Source organism: Phoca vitulina, unplaced genomic scaffold, assembly GCF_004348235.1.
Source record: "Phoca vitulina isolate PV1807 unplaced genomic scaffold, GSC_HSeal_1.0 scaffold8, whole genome shotgun sequence".
Taxonomy (NCBI): domain Eukaryota; kingdom Metazoa; phylum Chordata; class Mammalia; order Carnivora; family Phocidae; genus Phoca; species Phoca vitulina.
In genome coordinates, this window is record NW_022589711.1 from 52,831,721 (window position 1) to 52,853,671 (window position 21,951).

General features: G+C 38.5%; 1 protein-coding gene across 5 annotated transcripts in view; it reads right to left on the reverse strand.

The window, feature by feature from the left end:
* Nucleotides 1-21,951, reverse strand: part of CCDC50 (coiled-coil domain containing 50) — a 65,698-nt gene that overhangs the window by 23,837 nt on the left and 19,910 nt on the right. For all 5 annotated transcript variants that reach the window (XM_032406910.1, XM_032406913.1, XM_032406909.1 and 2 more), the window contains exons 2-4: nt 12,075-12,137; nt 11,126-11,252; nt 4,269-4,359 (exon numbers count right to left, since the gene is read on the reverse strand). In XM_032406910.1, coding sequence (XP_032262801.1) covers nt 4,269-4,359; nt 11,126-11,252; nt 12,075-12,137 — 281 coding nt within the window. The remainder of the gene's footprint in view (nt 1-4,268; nt 4,360-11,125; nt 11,253-12,074; nt 12,138-21,951) is intronic.

The window sequence follows — 21,951 nt, forward strand, 5'->3', positions numbered from 1 at the left end:
CTGCTTCTCCCTCTCCCACTCCCCCTGCTTGTGTTCCCTCTCTCGCTGTCTCTCTCTCCTTCAAATAAATAAATAAATATCTTTTAAAAAAAATAAATAAATAAAAATAAAAATGTGATTGTCAAATGACTATTGGAAAGAAAAAAAAAAAAAAAGAAAGCCACTCCATTAGATTACTACATTTCTTTATCAACTAGCAATTAACATCTAATTCAGTAGGGAACTCATAACAGGTATAATCTTCAGAGGGTGTAAGACCAGAAAACAACATACCAATTCTATGGATGTAAAAACATCCTTATGACCAAGATAAGAAGAGAGAAGAATTTTCTCAAACAAAAACCTTCTACTCATTCCCCCTTTCTGGCCATATATGTATAATCTTATTTTTAAAGTGCCAAAACATAGGGCATCTTTTTTTTTTAGTAGCTAAAATGTACTGTTATTTAAGCTATGCTCTAAATATTACCAACTTACATAAATATTCTTTTAGAACATGAAATTCTAATCACTTTAAGAATGTTATGAAAAAGTACCATGGTTCACACTAGATTAATTTTTAATGTAAACTGGTTACTAAGTCTATCCCTGAACAGTTCATATTATAAGTGGCTTCAAACTGTTGGACTAGTGCCACAGATCTTTCATAACATGGTCATGCTGTTTACTTAAGCAAAAAGAAAAAAAAAAAAAAAAGTTTTGCCCTAAAATAGTTGCACATTCACATATATTTGGATCTAGGTTCAAAAGACACATATGTGTATCTATAGATATTCACACACACATACACAAACACACACACATATGCTTAAGAGTTTTATTTAAAAATAACTTCAATCAACTAAACACACATTCCTTAGTTTTACGAAACAATGACAAATGCTTATGCTATAACCCAAGAGAATGATCCCAATGGGATTAGCCCACTTTTCTTAGTTACAAACTCATACAGTCCAGTATTCCCAAAGGCTATAACCCTGTTTCAACAGGGGCCTAGAGAGCAATGCAACTAACCATAGTCACACTACGTAAAAAAGTTTAAAAAAAAAAGAAAAAAAGGAAGAAAGGGGGACAGGAAGGAAGGGAGGGAGGAAGGGAGGAAGGATGGGAGAAAAAAAGAAAAAAGAAAGAGAAGGGGGAAAGTAGGGGAGAAGCAGGAGAGGGGAGGCTACAATCTGGTAAGAATATTGAAGACCTTCCTTTCTTTCTTCCCTTCCTTGTTTTTTTTTTTTTTTTTTTTAAAAAAAAAACCTTTCTACATCTGTCTCCCTGCATGGAAATGCTACTTTCCTTACATCTATGCTCTGTTAAAAAGCACAATAAAATTACAGCATAACAAAGCCAGAAATGGTAATTCACCCACACAGAGTTGTATAACTTCTCATGTACAATGTTGTTCAGGAAAAATACTCTGCCCCAAGAGAAAAGAGGCCTTGGATTCTACATCTGGTTGTTTGGGGGTTATAAACTACGGAAGAGAGTTGACCCCAAAAATCTCTGAAAATGAGATGTGGGTGATCAGAGAGGAATTTTCCATAGCCCTACTGTTCAGTAAGAACTTACTAGCTAAGCAGACTCCACAAGGAAATAGAAGAGCATAGACAGAGAAAAATTTTTAAAAAGAATTAGGACAGTTCATGAGTAACAGGCAATGTTTTTTTAAGAGTTGGCCAGAAAAACTTCCACTATTATCTCATCTCAGTCTCAGTCTCCTCTGTGAGGCACAGGGACTAAAATAAACAAATAGGCATTATCATACATCCTTCAATGACAAGCTTTACTACTCAAATTTTGTTCATTTAATATTAGTAACATACCAGTCAACTGAGAGTCCTATCTTTTGATAAGAGAATATCTCGGCATGGTAGGCATCTTCTAATCTAAGGCATCAGCTGGAAAATCAAAGAGTCTGAATGGAATTTTCAAGGCTAGTCTCACAAAATCTCCCCCAACTGGATTTCTCCTTTAATCTCTCCACTGCACTGGGGAATGGGGCCATCAGAGCAGGTCAAACAGTACTGGAAGGCAAGCTAGCTGGGAGGCTAGCAAAGGCAAGGAAATGCTTGAGGATTGCTCAGATCACACCAGACTGGAATACACTTAAGCCTGTTTATTTCCCCCTTTCTAATTTAGCACACATCTCTTTCTATAAGAGAAATCAGAGCTGTTATAAAGGGCCTAGTGGTGTGGAAATGACTGGCAAGAAAGTAAAAAAGAAAGAGAAATTATTAACTTAGTATGTCCCAGAGGCCTTACATACATGATCTCACTTAAACCTCACAACAGCCCTCCAGGATATGTACAATTATCATGGCTTTTCCAATTTGGAACCTGAGGTTCTACATGGTTAAGTGAGATTCTGAAAGTCACAGCTAAAAGTTAAAGAGCTAAGATTCAAATCCAGAGCGTTCTAACTCCAAAGTTTACATGTTTTCTGTTGTGTCATAGGACATCTGTGTTAGAAGCGCTCCGTCAGGGGACCTGAACTGTACAGACATTTCTCTGGCATCTTATTATAGCTGGGGACGAGTCACTGATTCTTCAAGTCTTAATTTCTTCAGTTGAAAAAGAGTTAATCACTAAACTGCTTACTTTATCTAGTATTACCATGAGACTATTTATTGTGATTGCTGTTTAGATTCTACATGCCTAAATAAAGTGTTTTGGTTTCTCTTTCTTTCCTATTCACAGGACACCAGTAGCATTTATAAGAAGCCAACTTCATCACTCTGTTATTTTTAAGATAGAAGCCTTCCTGTTCAGAAAATATAATCACTTCTTTCAGTTCCCAGTTCCATCCCCAAAGCAAAGCCTTGACTACAGAGAGGCAACACATCCTGTAGTAAGAAGGAGTTCCTGTGTCGGTAACAGGAAGGCTAAAAAGCAACCCCTAATTCTTACTTGCGGTTCTGATTATCACAAAATCATGGTTTGTTTCTTAAAGAAACAGCTAAATACACACATACCAGGTGTCTCATGCTCACCTGGCATAGAACAAGGAGTCTTACAGGAACAAGGATGGCTCTGTGGGAGCAGCAATATATCCAGGCTAGTTTACTGATGGCCCTCATCCCACCCATTTAATAGGGTGGCCACGTGTGCTGGTACCCAGGACAGGCCCAGTTTATGTAATTATTAATAGCACCCCCTTTAACCCAGAAAAGTATTTGAGTACACATACAATAAATCATATGGTCATTCTATTATTAAAATTATAAATCATTTTCTTCCTAAATATAACCTTAATCTGTGGCCAAGAACAGCAAGGCAGACACAGAATCAATACAAACTGAACAAGAACTGTTTGTAAAAAATGCTAAAAGTCCAACACAAAGGCAAGTAATATTTAACTCAAATTCAAGTCCTCTTACCAACAAAACGCTATTGCTACTTTTAGTCATTTTCAGCTTTAAAAACAATACAATTTAAAAATATCTACAGAATCAAACAGATGAGTTAGTTCTTTGAGGCAGTGCTCATAGGACAGTGAAGCCACGAACAATGAAGAGTGAGAGCAACGGTGGCTCCTGGCTTCTCACAATGACACCCCCTGACTCTTGTTCAGCCTACACTCACGTCTGCTCTCTCTTAAGACTGTAGGAATAACCCATAGACATACAGCCTGTATTGGGTTGAATAGTGTCCCCTAAGAATTCATTTTTACCAAGAACCTCAGAATAGGACCTTATTCAGAAATAGGGTCTTCACAGATGTAATTAGTTAAGAGAAAGTCATACTAGACTAGGGCCGGTCCTCAATTCAATGACTGGTTCCCTTATAAGAAAAGAAGAGGACGTAAAGATATAAGAAGAAGGCCATGTGACAAGAGAGGCAGAAACGGAAGGGATGCAGTGACACGCCAAGGAATGCCAATGACTGTCAGGAGCCACCAGAAGGTAGGGAGAGGCAAAGAAGCATCTTTCCCAGAAGGCAACAGGGTCCCACCAAAACCTTGATTTCGGATTTCTGGCCTCCAGAACCGTGAGAGAATATATTCCTGCTGTCTTAAGCCATCAAGTTTCTGGTGATTTGTTAAAGCAGTCCTAGGAAACTAATTCACACCTTATGTTGAATTACCGTCATTTTTTAAGATTTCACTTAGGTTATTAAGGGGCAATAAAAGGTGGTCCATGGAAGGCAATACTTGGACTATGCAACCCCAAAGACAAGAGCTCTGCTGCCCATCCGGGAACCCTACCCTGAGCCCATGAATACTGAAAGCAGCCCTTCCTCTGTGCTGGGGAGGAGGGGCGTTATTTAAGTTGTACCTCATCCTTCTTCTCCTGAATGCGTTGTCTCTCTGCCTCAATAGCCAGCTTCTCCTGGATTTCCTGAGCAATTTCACAGTCTTGTTGTTCACTAAAAAACAAAAGTGAAAATAGTATAAATAAGGAATGATTTTTCTATAAATATAACACAATTTAGTGGATACTCACTATGAGCCCATGCACATTTTTTATCTCACTTAATCCTCACAAGAGTGATGCAAAGAGGTTGATATTATCACATCTTACAGATAAAAAATCTGGCGCCCAGAGTAGTGAAACCATTTCTCTAAGATCACAGAGAAAATAAGTGGTAGAACTAGAATCCAATCCCCAGACACTACAATGGAAAGTCCCATGCTTTTTCTACCCTCCTGAATCACCTCACCATACTGGGGCCACTCTACAGAGAGGGATGTTTTCTCAAGAATATGCAAAGGAGACATCAACTATGAGATTAATGTCCACAAATATTGAAATATAGATATGGAGTACACAGAAAAAAATTGGGAGAGAGTTCACTAAATGTCACTGTGGTCACTTAGAGGTGCTGGTATGACTTTAAAATGATTTCTATAAATTTTTAAATTAGATGTATTTTTCAGTTTCACTAATACTTAAATTCCTCCTCATCTTCAGTTCCCAATAGATACCTCTCTAGATGATGCCAGTTTTCTTAATATTCAGGCCCCTAAGAAAATCAAATGTAATACTGTGGCTAGCACAGTTTGTTTTGTTTGGGCATTTATGCATTCAATAAAGATTTAAATAACACCTGCTGTGGTCCAGCCACTATGCTCAACACTGAGGATACAAACATAAGGAAATCTTCATTCTGCACTCAGAGGCTCACAGTACTTTTTGGTGGAAGAAACAAGAGAATGATTTTGGTGGAAGAAACAGATCCTTAAAACAGCACCTCTAAAACAGCACCTCTAAAACAGCAATTCAAACACAAAATAGGACTTGGATCTCTCAGAGGTGGCTACAAGTGCACATGTCTTTTGGCTTCAGGTTTCAAGAAAAGTCAACGGACAGCCCAAAACTCCCGAATGCAATAGCTCTGGAGACCAACCTTTACACAAAATTGTTAGCTAAGAATGAAGAGCAGAAACATGCGTAGGGTTTACTATTTAAAAAGATGTTGGAATAAAATTACATTTGTGACTTATGGATGCGGTCTGTTTCCTAAACAAATATATCTTCTCACTGTCCCCCTGCCAAGTGAACTTAAAATATTCAGTAGGGGTGCCTCGGTGGCTCAGTCAGTTAAGTGTCCGACTCTTGATCTCAACTCAGGTCTTGATCTCAGGGTCCTGAGTTCAAGCCCCGCGTTGGGCTCCATGCTGGGTGTGGAGTCTACTTAAAAAAAAAAAAAAAAGAAAAAAAAAATACTCAGTGAATCTCAGTCTTGGTGGTATATTCCATGTTTAACAAACAACATTTTGTAATTCAAAAGTGTTGTAGGGGGCAATAATCCTAATTGCAATTAAGGAATTAAAACCATATACTCTATCCTGACAAAACTGAAAGGATAAAAATTATTCTAATTATTCTATATGGAAACGGGTCACTTTCAACATGCTTGGAAACAGGTGTAGGTGGAAGATGTGTGCGTACACGTAGGTGTGTACACATGTGTTATGCACACACAAGACAGAAAGGAAGGAAGAGAAAGTAAGACAGCACAAGTAAGGGATGGCAAGATCCTCAGAATCAATAGGAAAACCACTGGAGAAGGTGGCTGCAGACTTGATTTCTGGTCCTGTCACTGACAGCCAGAAAGTCGTGCCCTCTCGTGGGCAATTTACCAGCTATAAAAGTATTTGGACTTAACGACTTCATCTTATAGGTCTAATATTTTCGGATTCTTAACTACTTAAACCAAAGAACTGAAAATCTACTCAGAACAATTTTTATTTATACATCCTCTTTTCATTTACTCACTTCTAACAATTAAGAATCATATACAAAATCATGGTCTTAGTTCTCAAAGACTTCTCTACTCGGATCTCCCAAACTCATGTAAAATCTGTACAGGAGTTAGCAACTATTAATTATATGCAGATGATAACAGATGGGAAAGAAGCAGAAGCTCAGCAGAGAAGACAAGTCCAAATCAAACGTTAAAGGTCAAAAGTGACATAGATGTACTTCCTAGTATAAACAACAGTCAAAATATGGAAAGAGCCCAGATGTCCATGGACAGATGAATGGATAAAGATGTAGTGTGTGTACACACACACACACACACACACACACAGGAATACTACTCAGCCAACAAAAAGAATGAAATCTTGCCATTTGCAATGACTTGGATGGAACTAGATGGTATTATGCTAAGTAAAATAAGTCAGTCAGAGAAAGACAAACATCACAGGATTTCACCCATATGTGGAATTTAAGAAATAAAACAGATGAACATTAGGGAAGGGAAGAAAAAATAAGATGAAAACAGAAAGGGAAATGGGAGAAGATATTTGCAAATGACATATCAGATAAAAGGCTAGTATCCAAAATCTATAAAGAACTTATCAAACTCAACACCCAAAGAACAAATGATCCAATCAAGAAATGGGCAGAAGACATGAACAGACATTTTGCCAAAGAAGACATCCAAATGGCCAACAGACACATGAAAAAGTGCTCAACATCGCTTGGCATCAGGGAAATCCAAATCAAAACCTCAATGAGATACCACTTCACACCAGTCAGAATGGCTAAAATTAACAAGTCAGGAAATGACAAATGTTGGCGGGGATGCAGAGAAAGGGGAACCCTCCTACACTGTTGGTGGGAATGCAAGCTGGTGCAGCCACTCTGGAAAACAGTACGGAGGTTCCTCAAAAAGTTGAAAATAGAGCTACCGTATGACCCACCAATTGCACTACTGGATATTTACCTCAAAGATAAAAATGTAGGGATCCGAAGGGGTACGTGCACCCTGATGTTTATAGCAGCAATGTCCACAATAGCCAAACTATGGAAAGAGCCAAGATGTCCATCCACAGATGAATGGATAAAGAAGATGTGGTGTGTATATATATATACAATGGAATATTATGCAGCCATCAAAAGGAATGAAAGCTTGCCATTTGCAACGACGTGGATGGAACTGGAAGGTGTTATGCTGAGCGAAATAAGTCAATCAGAGAAAGACATGTATCATATGACCTCACTGATATGAGGAATTCTTAATCTCAGGAAACAAACTGAGGGTTGCTGGAGTGGTGGGGGGTGGGAGGAATGGGATGGCTGGGTGATGGACACTGGGGAGGGTATGTGCTATGGTGAGCACTGTGAATTATGTAAGACTGATGAATACATTATATGTTAAAAAAAAAAAAAAGATAGTAGGAAGGGAAAAATGAAGTGGAGAAATCAGAGGGGGAGATGAACCATGAGAGACTATGGACTCTGAGAAACAAACTGAGGGTTCTAGAGGGGAGGGGGGTGGGGGGGGATGGGTTAGCCTGGTGATGGGTATTCAAGAGGGCACGTACTGAATGGAGCACTGGGTGTTATAATGAATCATGGAACACTACATCAAAAAGTAATGATGTAATGTATGGTGATTAACATAACATAATAAAATTAAAAAAAAAAAGAAAGAAAGAAAATAGAGCTACCCTACAACCCAGCAACTGCACTACTGGGTATTTACCTCAAAGATACAAATGTAGTGATCCGAAGGGGCATGTGTTTATAGCAGCAATGTCCACAACAGCCAAACTATGGAAAGAGCCTAGATGTCCATCAACAGATGAACGGATAAAGAAGATGTGGTGTACACACACACACACACACACACACTGGGATATTATGCAGCCATCAAAAAATGAAATCTTGCCATTTGCAAGGACGTGGATGGAACTAGAGGGTATTATGCTGAGCAAAATAAGTCAATCAGAGAAAGACAAGCATCATATGATCTCACTGATATGAGGAATTTGAGAAACAAGACAGAGGACCATAGGGGAAGGGAGGGAAAAATGAAACAAGATGAAACCAGAGAGGGAGACAAACCATAAGAGACTCTTAATCTCAAGAAACAGACTGAGGGTTGTTGGAGTGGAGAGGAGTGGGAGGGATGGGGTGGCTGGGTGATGGACATTGGGGAGGATATGTACTATGGTGAGCACTGTGAATTGTGTTAGACTAATGAATCACAGACCTGTACCCCTGAAACAAATAATACATTATATGTTTATAAAAAAAGAAAGAGAAAGAAAGAAAGAAAGAAAGGAAGAAAGGAAGGAAGGAAGGAAGGGAGGCAAACCACAGGGGACCCTTAACTCTAGGAAACAAACTGAGGGTTGCTGGAGGGGAGGGGGGTGTGGGGATGGGGTAACTTGGGGATGGACATTAAGCAGGGCACTTGATGTAATGAGCCCTGGGTGTTATATGCAGTTGATGAATCACTAAATTCTACCCCTAAAATTAATAATACACTATATGTTAACTAAATTGAATTTAAATAATTTTTTTAAAATAATAAAAAAAAATTAAAGAAGTGAGATTTAAGCTGAGCTTAATAACTTCAAATCATACTTCCATGAAGGACCAGGTCCAGTACACTCAGCCAATTATACAGAATTCTGAGGAAGAAAAATCAAGTGAGAAAGGAGTAGTCAACAACTGGCAAACGTGACATTGGAAAGGGGCCCCAGGATGCAGACGGAGTGAGACGTTCCAGGTCATTAATTTTTACAGCATTTCATCCATCCACTGATGTGCAAATGTCAAAATTACCGGGGTGTGAAAATCAGAAAAACTTCCTTTCTAACTTACTTATTTCAGCTATAAATACCTCTAAAACCCTGAAGTCCCAAGCAGAAATATAATACCTGGCTCTCCTCTAATTTAAGACCTATAATCCATCACTGTCGGAATCCTCATTTATATTTAGTGTTTTATCTCGATAATCTCTGAATAATCTGTTTATACTATCATTACCCTAATTTAGGATCTTAAACCTCTGCACCAGCCTCAGAACTGCCCTTCAGAGTAAAGCACTGTGAATCCTGTAAAGGGCAATAACTGAGAACTCTAGAATATTATTCTAGCTCTGGCTCTGACTTTCCCTCTGGTTAGACCCTGAAGCTCCACACATCTCGAGTCTCTTTCTTTTTCTCTTTTTTTAAAGATTTATTTATTTATTTTAGAGAGAGAGTGAGAGAGCAGGGGGGAAGGGCAGAGGGAGAGAGAGTCCCAAACAGACTCTGCCCTACGCATGGAGCCCAACGTGGGGCTCGATCTCATGACCCTGGGATCAGGGCCTGAGCTGAAATCAAGAGTCAGTCGCTTAACCGACTGAGCCACAGAGAGGCGCGTCAAATCTCTCTTCTAATTCTATTGCCATTACCCTCAAATCAAGCCTTGTCATCTTTTCATCTGACCACTGCTTAACAGCTGCCCCCACAATCCTTCAACAATCCAGCCCCCAGAGAAGGCCCCAAAATAAAAACCCTAACAGGTTCTCTGCTGTTTATAATATAAAATCTACAAAATCAAAATTCCTAAAAATATAACTTATGTAACCTTTTGGTCCAGCTTTTGTCTACTTTTCTGGCCTCATCCCCTACCATGCCCTTATTCACACCCTGCAGTCCAGCAAGACTAAACTTCGTGTAGCTACCATGAGATTCCAGGTTCTTTTACCTCCTATCTTCCCTTTTACTTCCTCTGGCTAGAATCTTTTTCCCCAGCTATGACTACACACTTCTAATTAACCATCAAGGTTCAGATTAATTGTACTGTCTGCAATGGGATGGTTTTTCCAGTCTCTCCCCTCTTCATGGGCATGAAACGTATTCTCCAATTCTTCCCTGTGGCTTGTGCAGGTATCTGTAGATTTACAATGCTCAGAGTTTTATTCTGAGGCCCTTAAAGGCAGGGGCTACATTTTATTCCTATCTGAGGTCTCCAGTGCCTTTCATGGTAACAGGCAGAGCAAGAGTCAGTAAGAGTGTTTATTTCCAAAATAAGGAAGCTGAACAAAATGATGACTAAAATTCTCTCTACGAATAATAAAACAAAGACAAACCGTTCCTCAAAACAGCAAAAATGACAGGTTTTCCTGTTTCTTTGAATATGAACTACAGTAAATTAAGGGTCCCTTCACTTCTTCCTTTACCCTTTCCTCCTCAAAACAATACCTTGTGATAAAATCCACCATCTGAGATTTAGGGATAGGGGCCACTCTCAAGTAAGAAATGCAATTTGTGAGCTTTCAAAGCACATTAAAAAAAAAAAAAGTCATTGTGCTGGAAGAGACTTTAGATGTCATCTTTCCATTTTTCTAACTATTAAGAGAAGACTGAGAAAGAACTTTTGTTAGTTGCAGAAGTTATAAAAAGAACTGAGGGTGTAATTCAGAGCTTTCCAGAAGATTCTGCCTCTCCCTGAAAAGCAAGAGGTTCAAGGAAAATAAGAGCAGCAAACACCACCAGGAAAGAGGGAAAGGAATCCAATACAACTCATAACGTTCTTTGATAGCCAGTATTTCACTGGACTCCCCCAAACAACCTATGAGGCAAAAGGGACAGAGATTATTTTCCAAATGCTATAGGGAAGGAATATAGACTCAGAGAGGTGGACCAAATGCCTCAAAGTCATACAGTTAAAAGTGTTAAGAGTTCATACCAGAATCCACATGTCCCAAAACTTAGAAAGTGTTCCATCAATGAACAAAAATTTTCAAATCAAAGAAAACTATGGGATAGCCACAACAGGATTTATAATCTAATAGTGAAAGGCATGAGAGGGACAGACACAGAGTCTTCTTCCCTGCCCTGGTTGCTGACTCCACAGAGAAAACCAGTCCCAGCATGACTCCCTCCCACATCCCAAATCCTCACAGGTCTTTGTAGCGCTTCTGGAGCTGAGCCTGAGCTTTCAGATCTTCCTCCTGAAGCTGCTTAGCCACCTGGAGATCATGCTGGACCAAACGGTTCCGCTGAATGTTCGATGCCAAATGATGCTCGACTGGACAGAAAGATTGAAGAGAGGAATGACAATGCTGTGTTTTTTGGGTTTATTAATCCTATGCCTCACAATAACTGAAGAAGAGCTTTTCCATTAAAAAGAGCTTCACATCCACAACTTCACTGTATGCTCTCAATAATGCTATATTAACAGGCAGCAGAGGAATTACTCTTCTTATCTTTCCATTAATAAAAGTGAGGATCAGAAAGGTTAAGTAATTTGCCCTTGGTCACATGGCAAACAGTGATAGTACCAGGTCTTCCACACAAATACTCCAAGGCCAAGGCCAAGGCTCCTTCTGCTCCACCAGTTGACACTCTCTTTATAAACTACATTTTTCAAGACTTAATTTTTATATTGACACATGAATGATTCTCAAATTACATATTCACAAATATGTACTTTTATATAACATATATAGCTTAGATTTAGCTTCCATAATTACATACATAAATATTAAGAAAAATCCGCAATCTAGATACTGCCAATGCCTGGAAAGATCTGGTTCAGGCCCCTCTTCTAGGGGAAGGAACAGATGCCAGATAGTGTCTCCCTCCTGTAACACTAGGGCAAGAGAAAAGGTTCAAGTCCCTCTTTTCCTCCCACCTACCCAACAGTCTCCTCCTCCCTGGCAGATGCCATACTTCAAAATACCCAGAATTTCGTTCTCCATGCAGGTGACATTTGCCTAGATAAATCCCTTAGCATAGATGGACAGTGTGGCCTGGTGACGCTGTTCTCTCCTGCCTCACCCTAAGAAACCTGCCTCAAGCTACCACTAAAAAAGAAAACAGAAGGAACATAATGAGGGCCATTACTCACTCTCTTGTTCCTGTAGGCTGTGGGCCAGGGTGTGGTCCTCTAAGACAGCAAAATCTCGGCACACTGCAGAGGATGAGGGAAGAAAAGCAAACAAGAAGACTCATTGGTGATATTTTAATATATGTTAAAAAAAGAATTGTGTTTACTTCAAAGATAAATTCAAGTATTTTAGGATGATCAACTTTATAATATGCAATGCAAAACAGTGACTAGTTAGTATTAAGTCTTCATTCACAAAAATCCACATAGTACCTGCTCAGTGCCAAGCATAGGGTGTCACAAAATAACGGTTAGCTCTGGTCCCTGGCCTAACTATATTAACCACAGATTCAGAACCCAGAGGTACAGAAATTCTAATCCACACCTATTAAGAGAGGGCAAGAACTGCTGCCATAATTCAAGAGACAAGAACGTTCTGCATACTGCAGCTGAGAGAAAACTGAGTTCTCGCATGGTCAGAGGAGTTAGAAATCTAGCCTTTGCCTCAGTCATCTAGGGTTGAGGGGATCCTCCCCCAGAGACTGACATCTAGCCTGGTGTCCCTAAGGAAAAACACACCTTTATTAGTCCCTCGGGACTAGGAACAGATCTCTACCTCAAGGATAATCACATTTTTTAATGGGTCCACACCCTCAGACGTGAGTTAGAACTGGCTCCCTAGGTCTCTCTAAATGTAGAGCTCCCTAAAATGAATCTGTATATCAAAAGAAAATAGGAACCTTAGGGGATACAGAAACCTGCCCCTAATGTTGCCTTGATTTGGAGATCCAGGCAGGAGCACTCATTGGCCTATCTTTTTAGAAGCAAATGGGAAGAGATGGTCTCCAAGGTCCACTCTACCCCAAAACCCGTTTCTTAACACAAGCATATACATAAAACAATACTTACGAAGGACTCGTATCATATGTTTTTAATATACAACACTGACACAAACTGAATTTAGAATTGTGCTCACCTACAGAGAGAGACAAAGGGCAGGAGTGCTTTTTATTTGTTTGTCTTAAGGACATGTAGTTTAGGTGATACCTTCTTACTCTATTCCAAACATGTAACTCACATTAAAAAAGGAAAATTCCTCAAAGCCATAAACTACTACAATAGGTAGGACTCAGAAAACTGTACCATAGGAATACCAGAGGTTATAGATTTCTTTCTGCAGCTCTGGATTTGCCTATGAGGACATTTAACTAAAATGGAATAAAGAAGCACATCTTTGCCATTCTTAGCACTTACATATGCTGACATTATACATTCATGTAGCCCTGTACCTGAGAAATAATGCAATAAAAAAGTAGGTAGATCTTGGACATTAAGGTTACTCCAAAATGGTTTTACGAATCATTTCTGCCCAAGAACAATTTAAACTATATATGACCTGTTTACCCCTTGTTCCAATGCAACTGTGAAACTAGTAATTCCAGTAGAAAGTCCTATTCTTTAACATCAGATATATTCTCAGCAAATTCTAACAACTGTGTCCCAGATCCTAGTCTGTATTTCAGAGAATGAAAGTGCTTTCAAAATGAGCTAGTTAACCCTTTCGATTACTAGGTGAGGAAAATGAGGGCCCGAAGGAACCAAGGACTTACTAAGGTCGTATGCAGTTTGTTAGTGACAAGGCGAGAGGAGAGCTCTTTCCCTTCCTGACACCATGAAAGTTCTCCTGGACTTCAGGCAGACCAGGAGGCTGGGACAGACCAGAGGAGACATCCGATACTGACCAAATGCTTAGCTAATTAATAGTAATTGATTAAATGGCTAAGACATGTAGGATTTAGTTCCCAGAAAACAAATATTCAGAATCAATTAACCAAAATGGATGTAATCAAATCTTGTGCAAAAGAATGCTATTTTAATATGCTGCCTTATTATCTGAAGTGCTTTTATTGTACTACGAAAGTTTATGTCTGTATACTAAAGTCAGTATTAGTTTTAGATTAAGATTAGATTGATTGTTGAGATTAAGATTTTTCAATTCATGGATGGCAACCTATTATTAGGTCATAAAATCAATTTACTAAGACTAGAACAAGCATTTAAAAATGAATAGGCCAGAGAATAGAGTATAACATACACAGTGGAGGAAACGATAGTATGGAGAAACTTTTTCAGTTTTACACACATACACACACATGTACACACACACACAGGTATATATACATACATATGATGTGTATTAGGCCACAATATAAAACATATATCATCCTGTAGGTTACAGTCAAAAAAACTTAAAAGCCACTTCAATTTATGTTATCAAGGCAGAAAGTTATGTCAAACAATATATTTTATATATTTTTAATGTCATGCTGAATAAAATTAAAAAATTATAAAATTATTGCAGTTTTCCACGTGGATAACCATGTGAAGAACTGCAGTATTTAATATCTTTTTCTTTTAGTCAGTGCAACATTAAAAACACAATGTTTATGGATATAAACACCTGTAATAAAAATATGTTTTTAATATACAACACTGGCACAAACTGAATTTAGAATTGTGCTCACCTACAGAGAGAGACAAAGGGCAGGAGTGTCTTTGCTATATCAGATGAAGTTCTATTGCTTTACGAACAAAATAGAGAAGACTAAAGCAAATAAGGCAAATATTAACATCTATTAAATTTGACCAATAGGTTTGTGGGTTTCTGTATTTCTTTTGCTTTTTGTAATTTTTTATATATTACATTTCAAATTCTGTAATTAAATACAAACTTTTTAAAAATCGACATCTTTAATTCCATCAATAGCATATATTGCTAAATCATAAACATGGAGACACATTAACATATCATAACAGGTACAAGGAGTTTATGAATTACTGGCTACCGTAACAATGACTCTTCTCAATGATTTCTTAATATTTAAACAACAAGAACAAATTATACTCAATTATTGTGATTTGATCCTAAATCTTCTTAGAGCATATATGGGTTAGGGCTTGAGTTAGAAGAGAATCTAGAAGATCTTCAATGACTACAAGGAAGTGCACACACTCATACACAGAGTTGTACTGTCAATACACTGACTTAGCACTTTAGAGTTTACTAAGAACTTCCAAATATATAATCTCATTTATACCAAGTATTATGTGTTTAATCCAGTTTCTTCTGCATCCACTCTAGTTCCCTTCAAGATGTGCCTCTGTATTCTTCACAGCAAGACTCTACTACAAGCTGGAAAACAATCACACACCCAGCCAGCTTTGTAAATCAGTAACCAGACTGGCAATTATAGAAAAATTTCATAGCCAGGCCAAGTTCAGAGCCTAGGTCTTTGCTCCTTCCCTAATCTACTTCAAAGTAAACAGTATAAACCTTACTGAGGGTAAACAGAATAAATTCACCATACCTGACCTTTCCCTGCAGGCAAATTTAAGATGTACCCCTGGAGGGGCACCTGGGTGGCTCAGTTGGTTAAGCGACTGCCTTCGGTCAGGTCATGATCCCAGGGTCCTGGGATCCAGCCCCACATCGGGCTCCCTGCTCGGCGGGAAGCCTGCTTCTCCCTTTCCCACTCCCCCCTGCTTGTGTTCCTCTCTTGCGGTCTCTCTCTCTGTCAAATAAATAAATAAAATCTTTAAAAAAAAAAAAGATGTACCCCTGGACCCTGAACTCTTATCCTTCCACTGCTCAAACTTTCTTCCTCCTATGTTCACTTTCACTCACCCAAATTCTGGGCTGATCTTGCCATTAAGGCAATGCCATCACTCCCCTCATTCCTATTCAGACTTCCCTCTAACCTCAAATATTTTCCCCACAATTAGGGCATGGTAGCTAAGTCTCTTTTGAAAACTGATAACCATGCAACTCTGCCTCCTTGCTTTTGAAGAGGATCAACAGAAAGTCACGTATTTATCCTTCAATTCAAATACACAGCTGCCTCCACAACCAGTTGCAAACTCTTCAGGGCAGGGACCTTGTGGGACTACTCTCTGCACCTTCCACACAATTAGCACTGGATGTAGCATGTAGTAAGACTTCAAGAGATATTAATAGAAAAAAAAATGAAGAAACACTGGTCAACAAAGTTAAAAAACAGTAAAAATGCCAGAGACTAAAGAAGAAAACAATTTTATGAATAGAATTAAGCTTGTTGTTATGACAGCATCACTGAGACTTGTAAAATTTTCAAATATCATTTAAATAAAAACTAGAAACCTTCCCATTCCCATTAAATGAAATAGAGTTTTAGTGATTTTTTTAATCCAGATATATACACATAAGTATACAATGAATTAGTTTACATTAACCCAAGCAAATCTCAGAAATAAGCGGGATTTTTATACACACACACACACACACACACACTCCCCCCCCATCCATTTTCCTTGAAGAGAGAGATTTTCATTCATTTTTGAATCTCCCTAAATAAAAGACATAGCATGTAGGGGCGCCTGGGTGGCTCAGTCGTTGAGCGTCTGCCTCCGGCTCAGGTCATGATCCTAGGGTCCTGGGATTGAGCCCCACATCGGGCTCCCTGCTCAGCGGGAAGCCTGCTTCTCCCTCTCCCACTCCCCCTGCTTGTGTTCCCTCTCTCACTGTGTCTCTCTCTGTCAAATAAATAAAATCTTTAAAAAAAAAAAAAGACATAGCATGTATCTAGTAAAACATTCATTCGACAAACACTTGCTGAGCTCTCTTTTAGGATAAATAAATCATCTCCAAGCCATCAAGAAGGTAGAGATGACAGAAAAGTACATAAACATAATATAATTTAATAAATGTTATAAAGACCTACAGAATATTCTTTGAAGGCATAAATAATGGAGGAGTTATGCTTGTTATGAATTGGAGGTAAGTATAAGGAATGGGAGTGACTCAGACAGAGGTATCAAGAAACCTTAAAGTAACTAGCATACAAAACAAATTTCAAAGGAAGGTTAAAATTCTTGTAAGGGCAAAAGGGGTAGGCATTCTCAGTGGAGAGACCAATTAACTCTTACAAACCAGAAAAACAGTGAAGAAATCACTCCCCTTCTGTCCTTTTACCCACATCCCAAAACTTTCTGAAAATACAATTCTAATGAGTCAATCTTTACAAGCTTCCACCCACATACAAATGCCTGGATTAATAATACATTCACTAGAAACTATTTCTTTCAACTGTGTCTGTATTGCTTTTTATGTTCTGGTATAGCTTGTGAATTATTCTATTTTTGCATAAATGCTGTTAGCAGCAGATGGAATACATACTCATTACATTGAGAGCAGGGATGATACTTGCTTTCCTTTGCTCTGTACACATGAAAACAGCCTCTATGAATGAGGATGATATCCCAGAAACACATTTTGTCTTGAAAAGTTTGGTAAAATGACAGGCTGCCACAGTTGCTGCTGATGGAGCACTCTGTTGATGACAATGTACTTTCATATTTATTCCTCCTAACCACCTGAAGGTAAAAGGCTTTATCAATATTCTCATTTTATTTATGAGGAAACGAAGGCTCAGAGAAATAAAGTAACTTGACCAAGATAGCCCAACAAATAAACAAATGAATTGAAAACCAAACCAAGTTCTTCTGACCCCAAATATTTCTGCTCAAAGAACTCCTGGAAGAAATAATGAGTCTAGGGTGCCTGGGTGGCTCAGTCGTTAAGCGTCTGCCTTCGGCTCAGGTCATGATCCCAGGGTCCTGGGATCGAGTCCCACATCGGGCTCCCTGCTCGGCGGGAAGCCTGCTTCTCCCTCTCCCATTCCCCCTGCTTGTGTTCCTGCTCTCGCTATCTCTCTCTCTGTCAAATAAATAAATAAAATCTTAAAAAAAAAAAAAAAGAAGTAATGAGTCTATAATTCATTATGTCAGAAAAGAGTAATAGTAAATAAGACAAATCTGCATTCGGTTCTCTGAAATAGCGGATACAAAAGAATTTAGGTAAGGCTGGTACATGCGCTCAGAAGGTGGATTCTAGGTCCCAAAATAGAGCAATAAAAATGGGACCTCAGAGTCTCCTAAAAAAATGGGACCTCACTTATTTTGTCTATCTCCCAAGAATAAGTCTCGAGGAATCAGTCTGTGTTCACTTCTGAAAAACAAGGGCAATAAAAAGTTCTTTTCATTTGCAGTGTTTCATGGGTGATCTACAAGAAAATCCCTCAGCTGTGAGTATGTTGGGAAATTCTGAGGAAAATCTCCCTTTGGGATCTAACCATCTCCCCCACGTCCCCCACTCTCTACCCAACATCAATGAGCTTCCCTCCCTTTGCAAAAACAGTATTAATGAATTTCAGACTAATGTGTCCAAGAGATGCTGAAGACAATTTGAATGAAGAAATAACATATGTAAATCCTTATGCCTTTGTTTCTTGCCCTACAAAAGGAATGTCTCCCTAATTTATTAAAGAAGAGTTTCTTTTCTTTATTTAAAGCTCTAATAAAATTGCCTGAGTAAAAGAGAAATGGATGCAGGAGAAACTGTAAACAGTTATCACCCTAATGACAAGTCCTCGACATTTTCATCCCCAACAAAGTTTACATACATAGGGACTAAGAGTATACCAATATCACCAACACTGATACCAACACCAAAACGGACCCCTACCCCCAGTACCACCACCATCAGCCTGGGAACTTCTTAGGGATGCCCAGCTGCAGACTGTGGACACTCTCTTAACCATCTGCCCCAATAATGAGTCCCAAAATAGCAGACATAGCTTTGAGTCACTGACCACTCTGACAATTGAAACTTCCCTTTCAGGCAGAAGGTTGAAACAATGAGAATAAGATCTCAGTGATGTTTGAGCAATTAATTTACTAGCGAATAAAGGGTAACTGAAACCTCTGATCCTTCTGACTTTTAGTGTCCTAGATGTCCATCCTGTTGAAATTAACAAAATCCAAGTACGGTATGACAGAAGGAGGAGAGTGGCACCTAATTTTGGCTGATGAAAAATTGGTAAACGACATTGTGTTCTGTCTTCATTTACTTTGTTCCTAGTCAAAGTAGCCAATGGCAGGACTACTTTTCTGATCAAGTCTCCAAATCCCCTGTTCTATCCCATATACTATGGTTATTCCTTCTGTCTAGAAGATAGAGGATCCTTCTGAGAAGAGACCCATGATAGAATTAAGTCAGATCCACTTTTCTGTAATAGTTATCCTTAGTATAACTGCCCCCCTTACTAAACTACCTGCAAAGTGCACATAGATTTCTGTAATTCCTTTATGAAAGACAGACTTTCATCTACATTTTGTACAAATGATTGAGTCAAGTACTATTAACCAATGTTTCAACTGTTTGGGGATTTTTATGGTTATTGGTTTTGGTTTATGTTTTGGTTGGTTGGTGTGGGTGTAGAACACAGAGAACAGGAGAGTCTTGCAAGTCTGAAGGAAGCTTAGTCACTATAACACAGATTGTGTGAGTGTCTGCCTGAGGCACCTCTCCACTGTCTAAAAAATTCATAATCAACTTTCAAAACCCTCATTCAAATGTCATTTCTCTATTTATCCAATCGTATAGAATAAAACCCAAACCATCACAACTGACTCTCACACACCCAGCAGATTCACCTATGCTTTTTTTTCCCCTGGTGATTTCACAGCATATAGTAAATACAGTACTATAACACTAATCATATTATAATTACCTTTACCTATCTGTTTCCCCAGCATACATTCAAGATCCTGCAAGGCAGGAAAAATATTATGGGTCATTTTCTCTCCAACATTTATCACAATGCCTGAGATAATGATTTTCAAATAAATACTTGTGGAAATGAGGGCTCCTAAGAAAAAAGATGACTAATAAAAATAATGATGTACAATTAAATATTGCATTTTTTGCAGATATGAGCCATCATCACCTTCCAGCTCACCTGAAAAAAGGCTGAGGAGCTGCATGTCTACCCACATTACTTAAAATGACAGTAAAGGCGGGGGGGCGGTGCATGGGTGGCTCAGTTAAGTGTGCGACTCTTGATTTCGGCTCAGGTCATGATCGCAGGGGTCATGAAATCAAGCCCGTGTCAGGCTCCCTGCTCAGCGGGGAGTCTGCTTCTCTCCCTCTGCCCTTTTTCTTGCTCGCTCTCTCTCTAAAATAAATAAATAAATCTTAAAAATAAAATAACAGTAAAGGGTTTCTGCTTCCGTCACCCAAATTCCAGATATATGTATTATAATGGATAGAAGCTGATAGAATCCTAGAATATCTAGAAAGGTAGTACACTCAGACAGATGGTCAATTGTTGGTCCCTTCAGACCGCAATTAGACGCATAATTCAATTAATGAAGAAATGATGGCTCTGAGAGTTGGAATAACAATGCCAAGATCACACAAATAAGTGTTATTTCTAAGATTAGACCCCCAGACTATGAAAAATGTGTCTATACAGGAGGATATGTGTTAAGCTAAATAACCCAACAGGATGCACAGGATGTACATGGCATTTTGAAGCAGAGAATGCAATCTGTACTAAGGTGCTGATAGGAACTTTCAGAATCTTGGAGCTAGCATCCTGAATCACTTGAGAAAAAGTTCCTCATGTCTTCAGAAATACTCTACAGTAGCAGGCTGCCAAACAGTCCTGAAAATTAGAAAGTGTTAGTAAATTAAGGTAAATGAAAACAGGTCAAGGTTGGAAGAAGCAAAAAAAAAAAAAAAAGAAGGCAGGGGATGTTTGTAATAGGAAAACATCTTCCAGGTGAATTATCCTGCCACAAATATTAAAGATAGAAAGCTACCCTTTTCATAAAAACCTCTACAAGGACCAGAATAGTGTAACTCAGGATCTTCTGCAAAGTTTACCAAATATCTGGTCTGCTAAAGCCACTGCTTTGGTGACAGCACCAAACTGTCTTAGAGTATCAAGAATCTTAATCTCATGTGAATATCTCTAAGAATAATAAAGGCCCTGGATGATAGGCCAGGTTCCCTAGTTTGTTCAAATATTTCTAAACTTCAAACACTGTTCATAAAAATGTGCTGATTCATCACTTTCTTAAAATTATAGAAACTGATTATCAGAAAGAGCTTTAGCAGTTGTCAAGTCTAGCCTTATCCTGTCCAAATAACCATCCTCTTAAATATTTCAGCCCCAGGAAGCCCATTTCCTTTCAACGCAGTCCCCCTGTAAATAACTATAAGTAAAAGGGTCTTTAGAAAGGTAAAACTTGCCAATCTATAGAGATTATCCACTGATCCTCTTTCCAGCTTTGGGTAGATGGGGGTGTTTTGTATAAACAATGGCACTCTGAAATCTGTTGTTTTATATACCCTATAGATAGATGGCTATCCATGTGGCTTATCATATGAACCAGGCACAAGTAAAGGTACTCTCCCTTATATGGGCTGATCTTGGGAGACTTTCTGACTATAGGTGACATAACTGACTTTTCAACTTCATAAAATACTAGGAAGGATAAACACTAAAATCCTAACACTGATCATGTACTATAGAATTACAATGTCACTCATTTTCCTTTTTAAGCATTTCTATATTCTCCAATTTATCTACCATGAAGGGTAGTCTTATTATTTATAATCCTTTTAATAATATTTTATAATAAAATATATGTTTTTAATCTAATTTTCACATCTAAACAATGAAACAACAAATATTTACTAGGAAAAAATGAGTTGCACTAGCAATGTTTTCTTCATTCAGTTTAATTATACTGTTTCCTTAAGGTAACAGAATCAAAGGTTTATTTTTGTTATTGTTAAGGAAAAAAGTATGCTAGCAAATATAAAGTCTACATAAGGCCCCCAATTTGTATCTGATCTTCCTGAGAACCAAAGCAAGCAGGGAAATATGAAAGTTGCTCAGTTTTCATTACCTAAAAAAGAAAGAACACCAGTTCTTCACTGAATAGAAATGTTTTGGGATGTCTGGGTGGCTCAGTCGGTTAAGTGTCTGCCTTCAGCTCTGGTCATGATCCC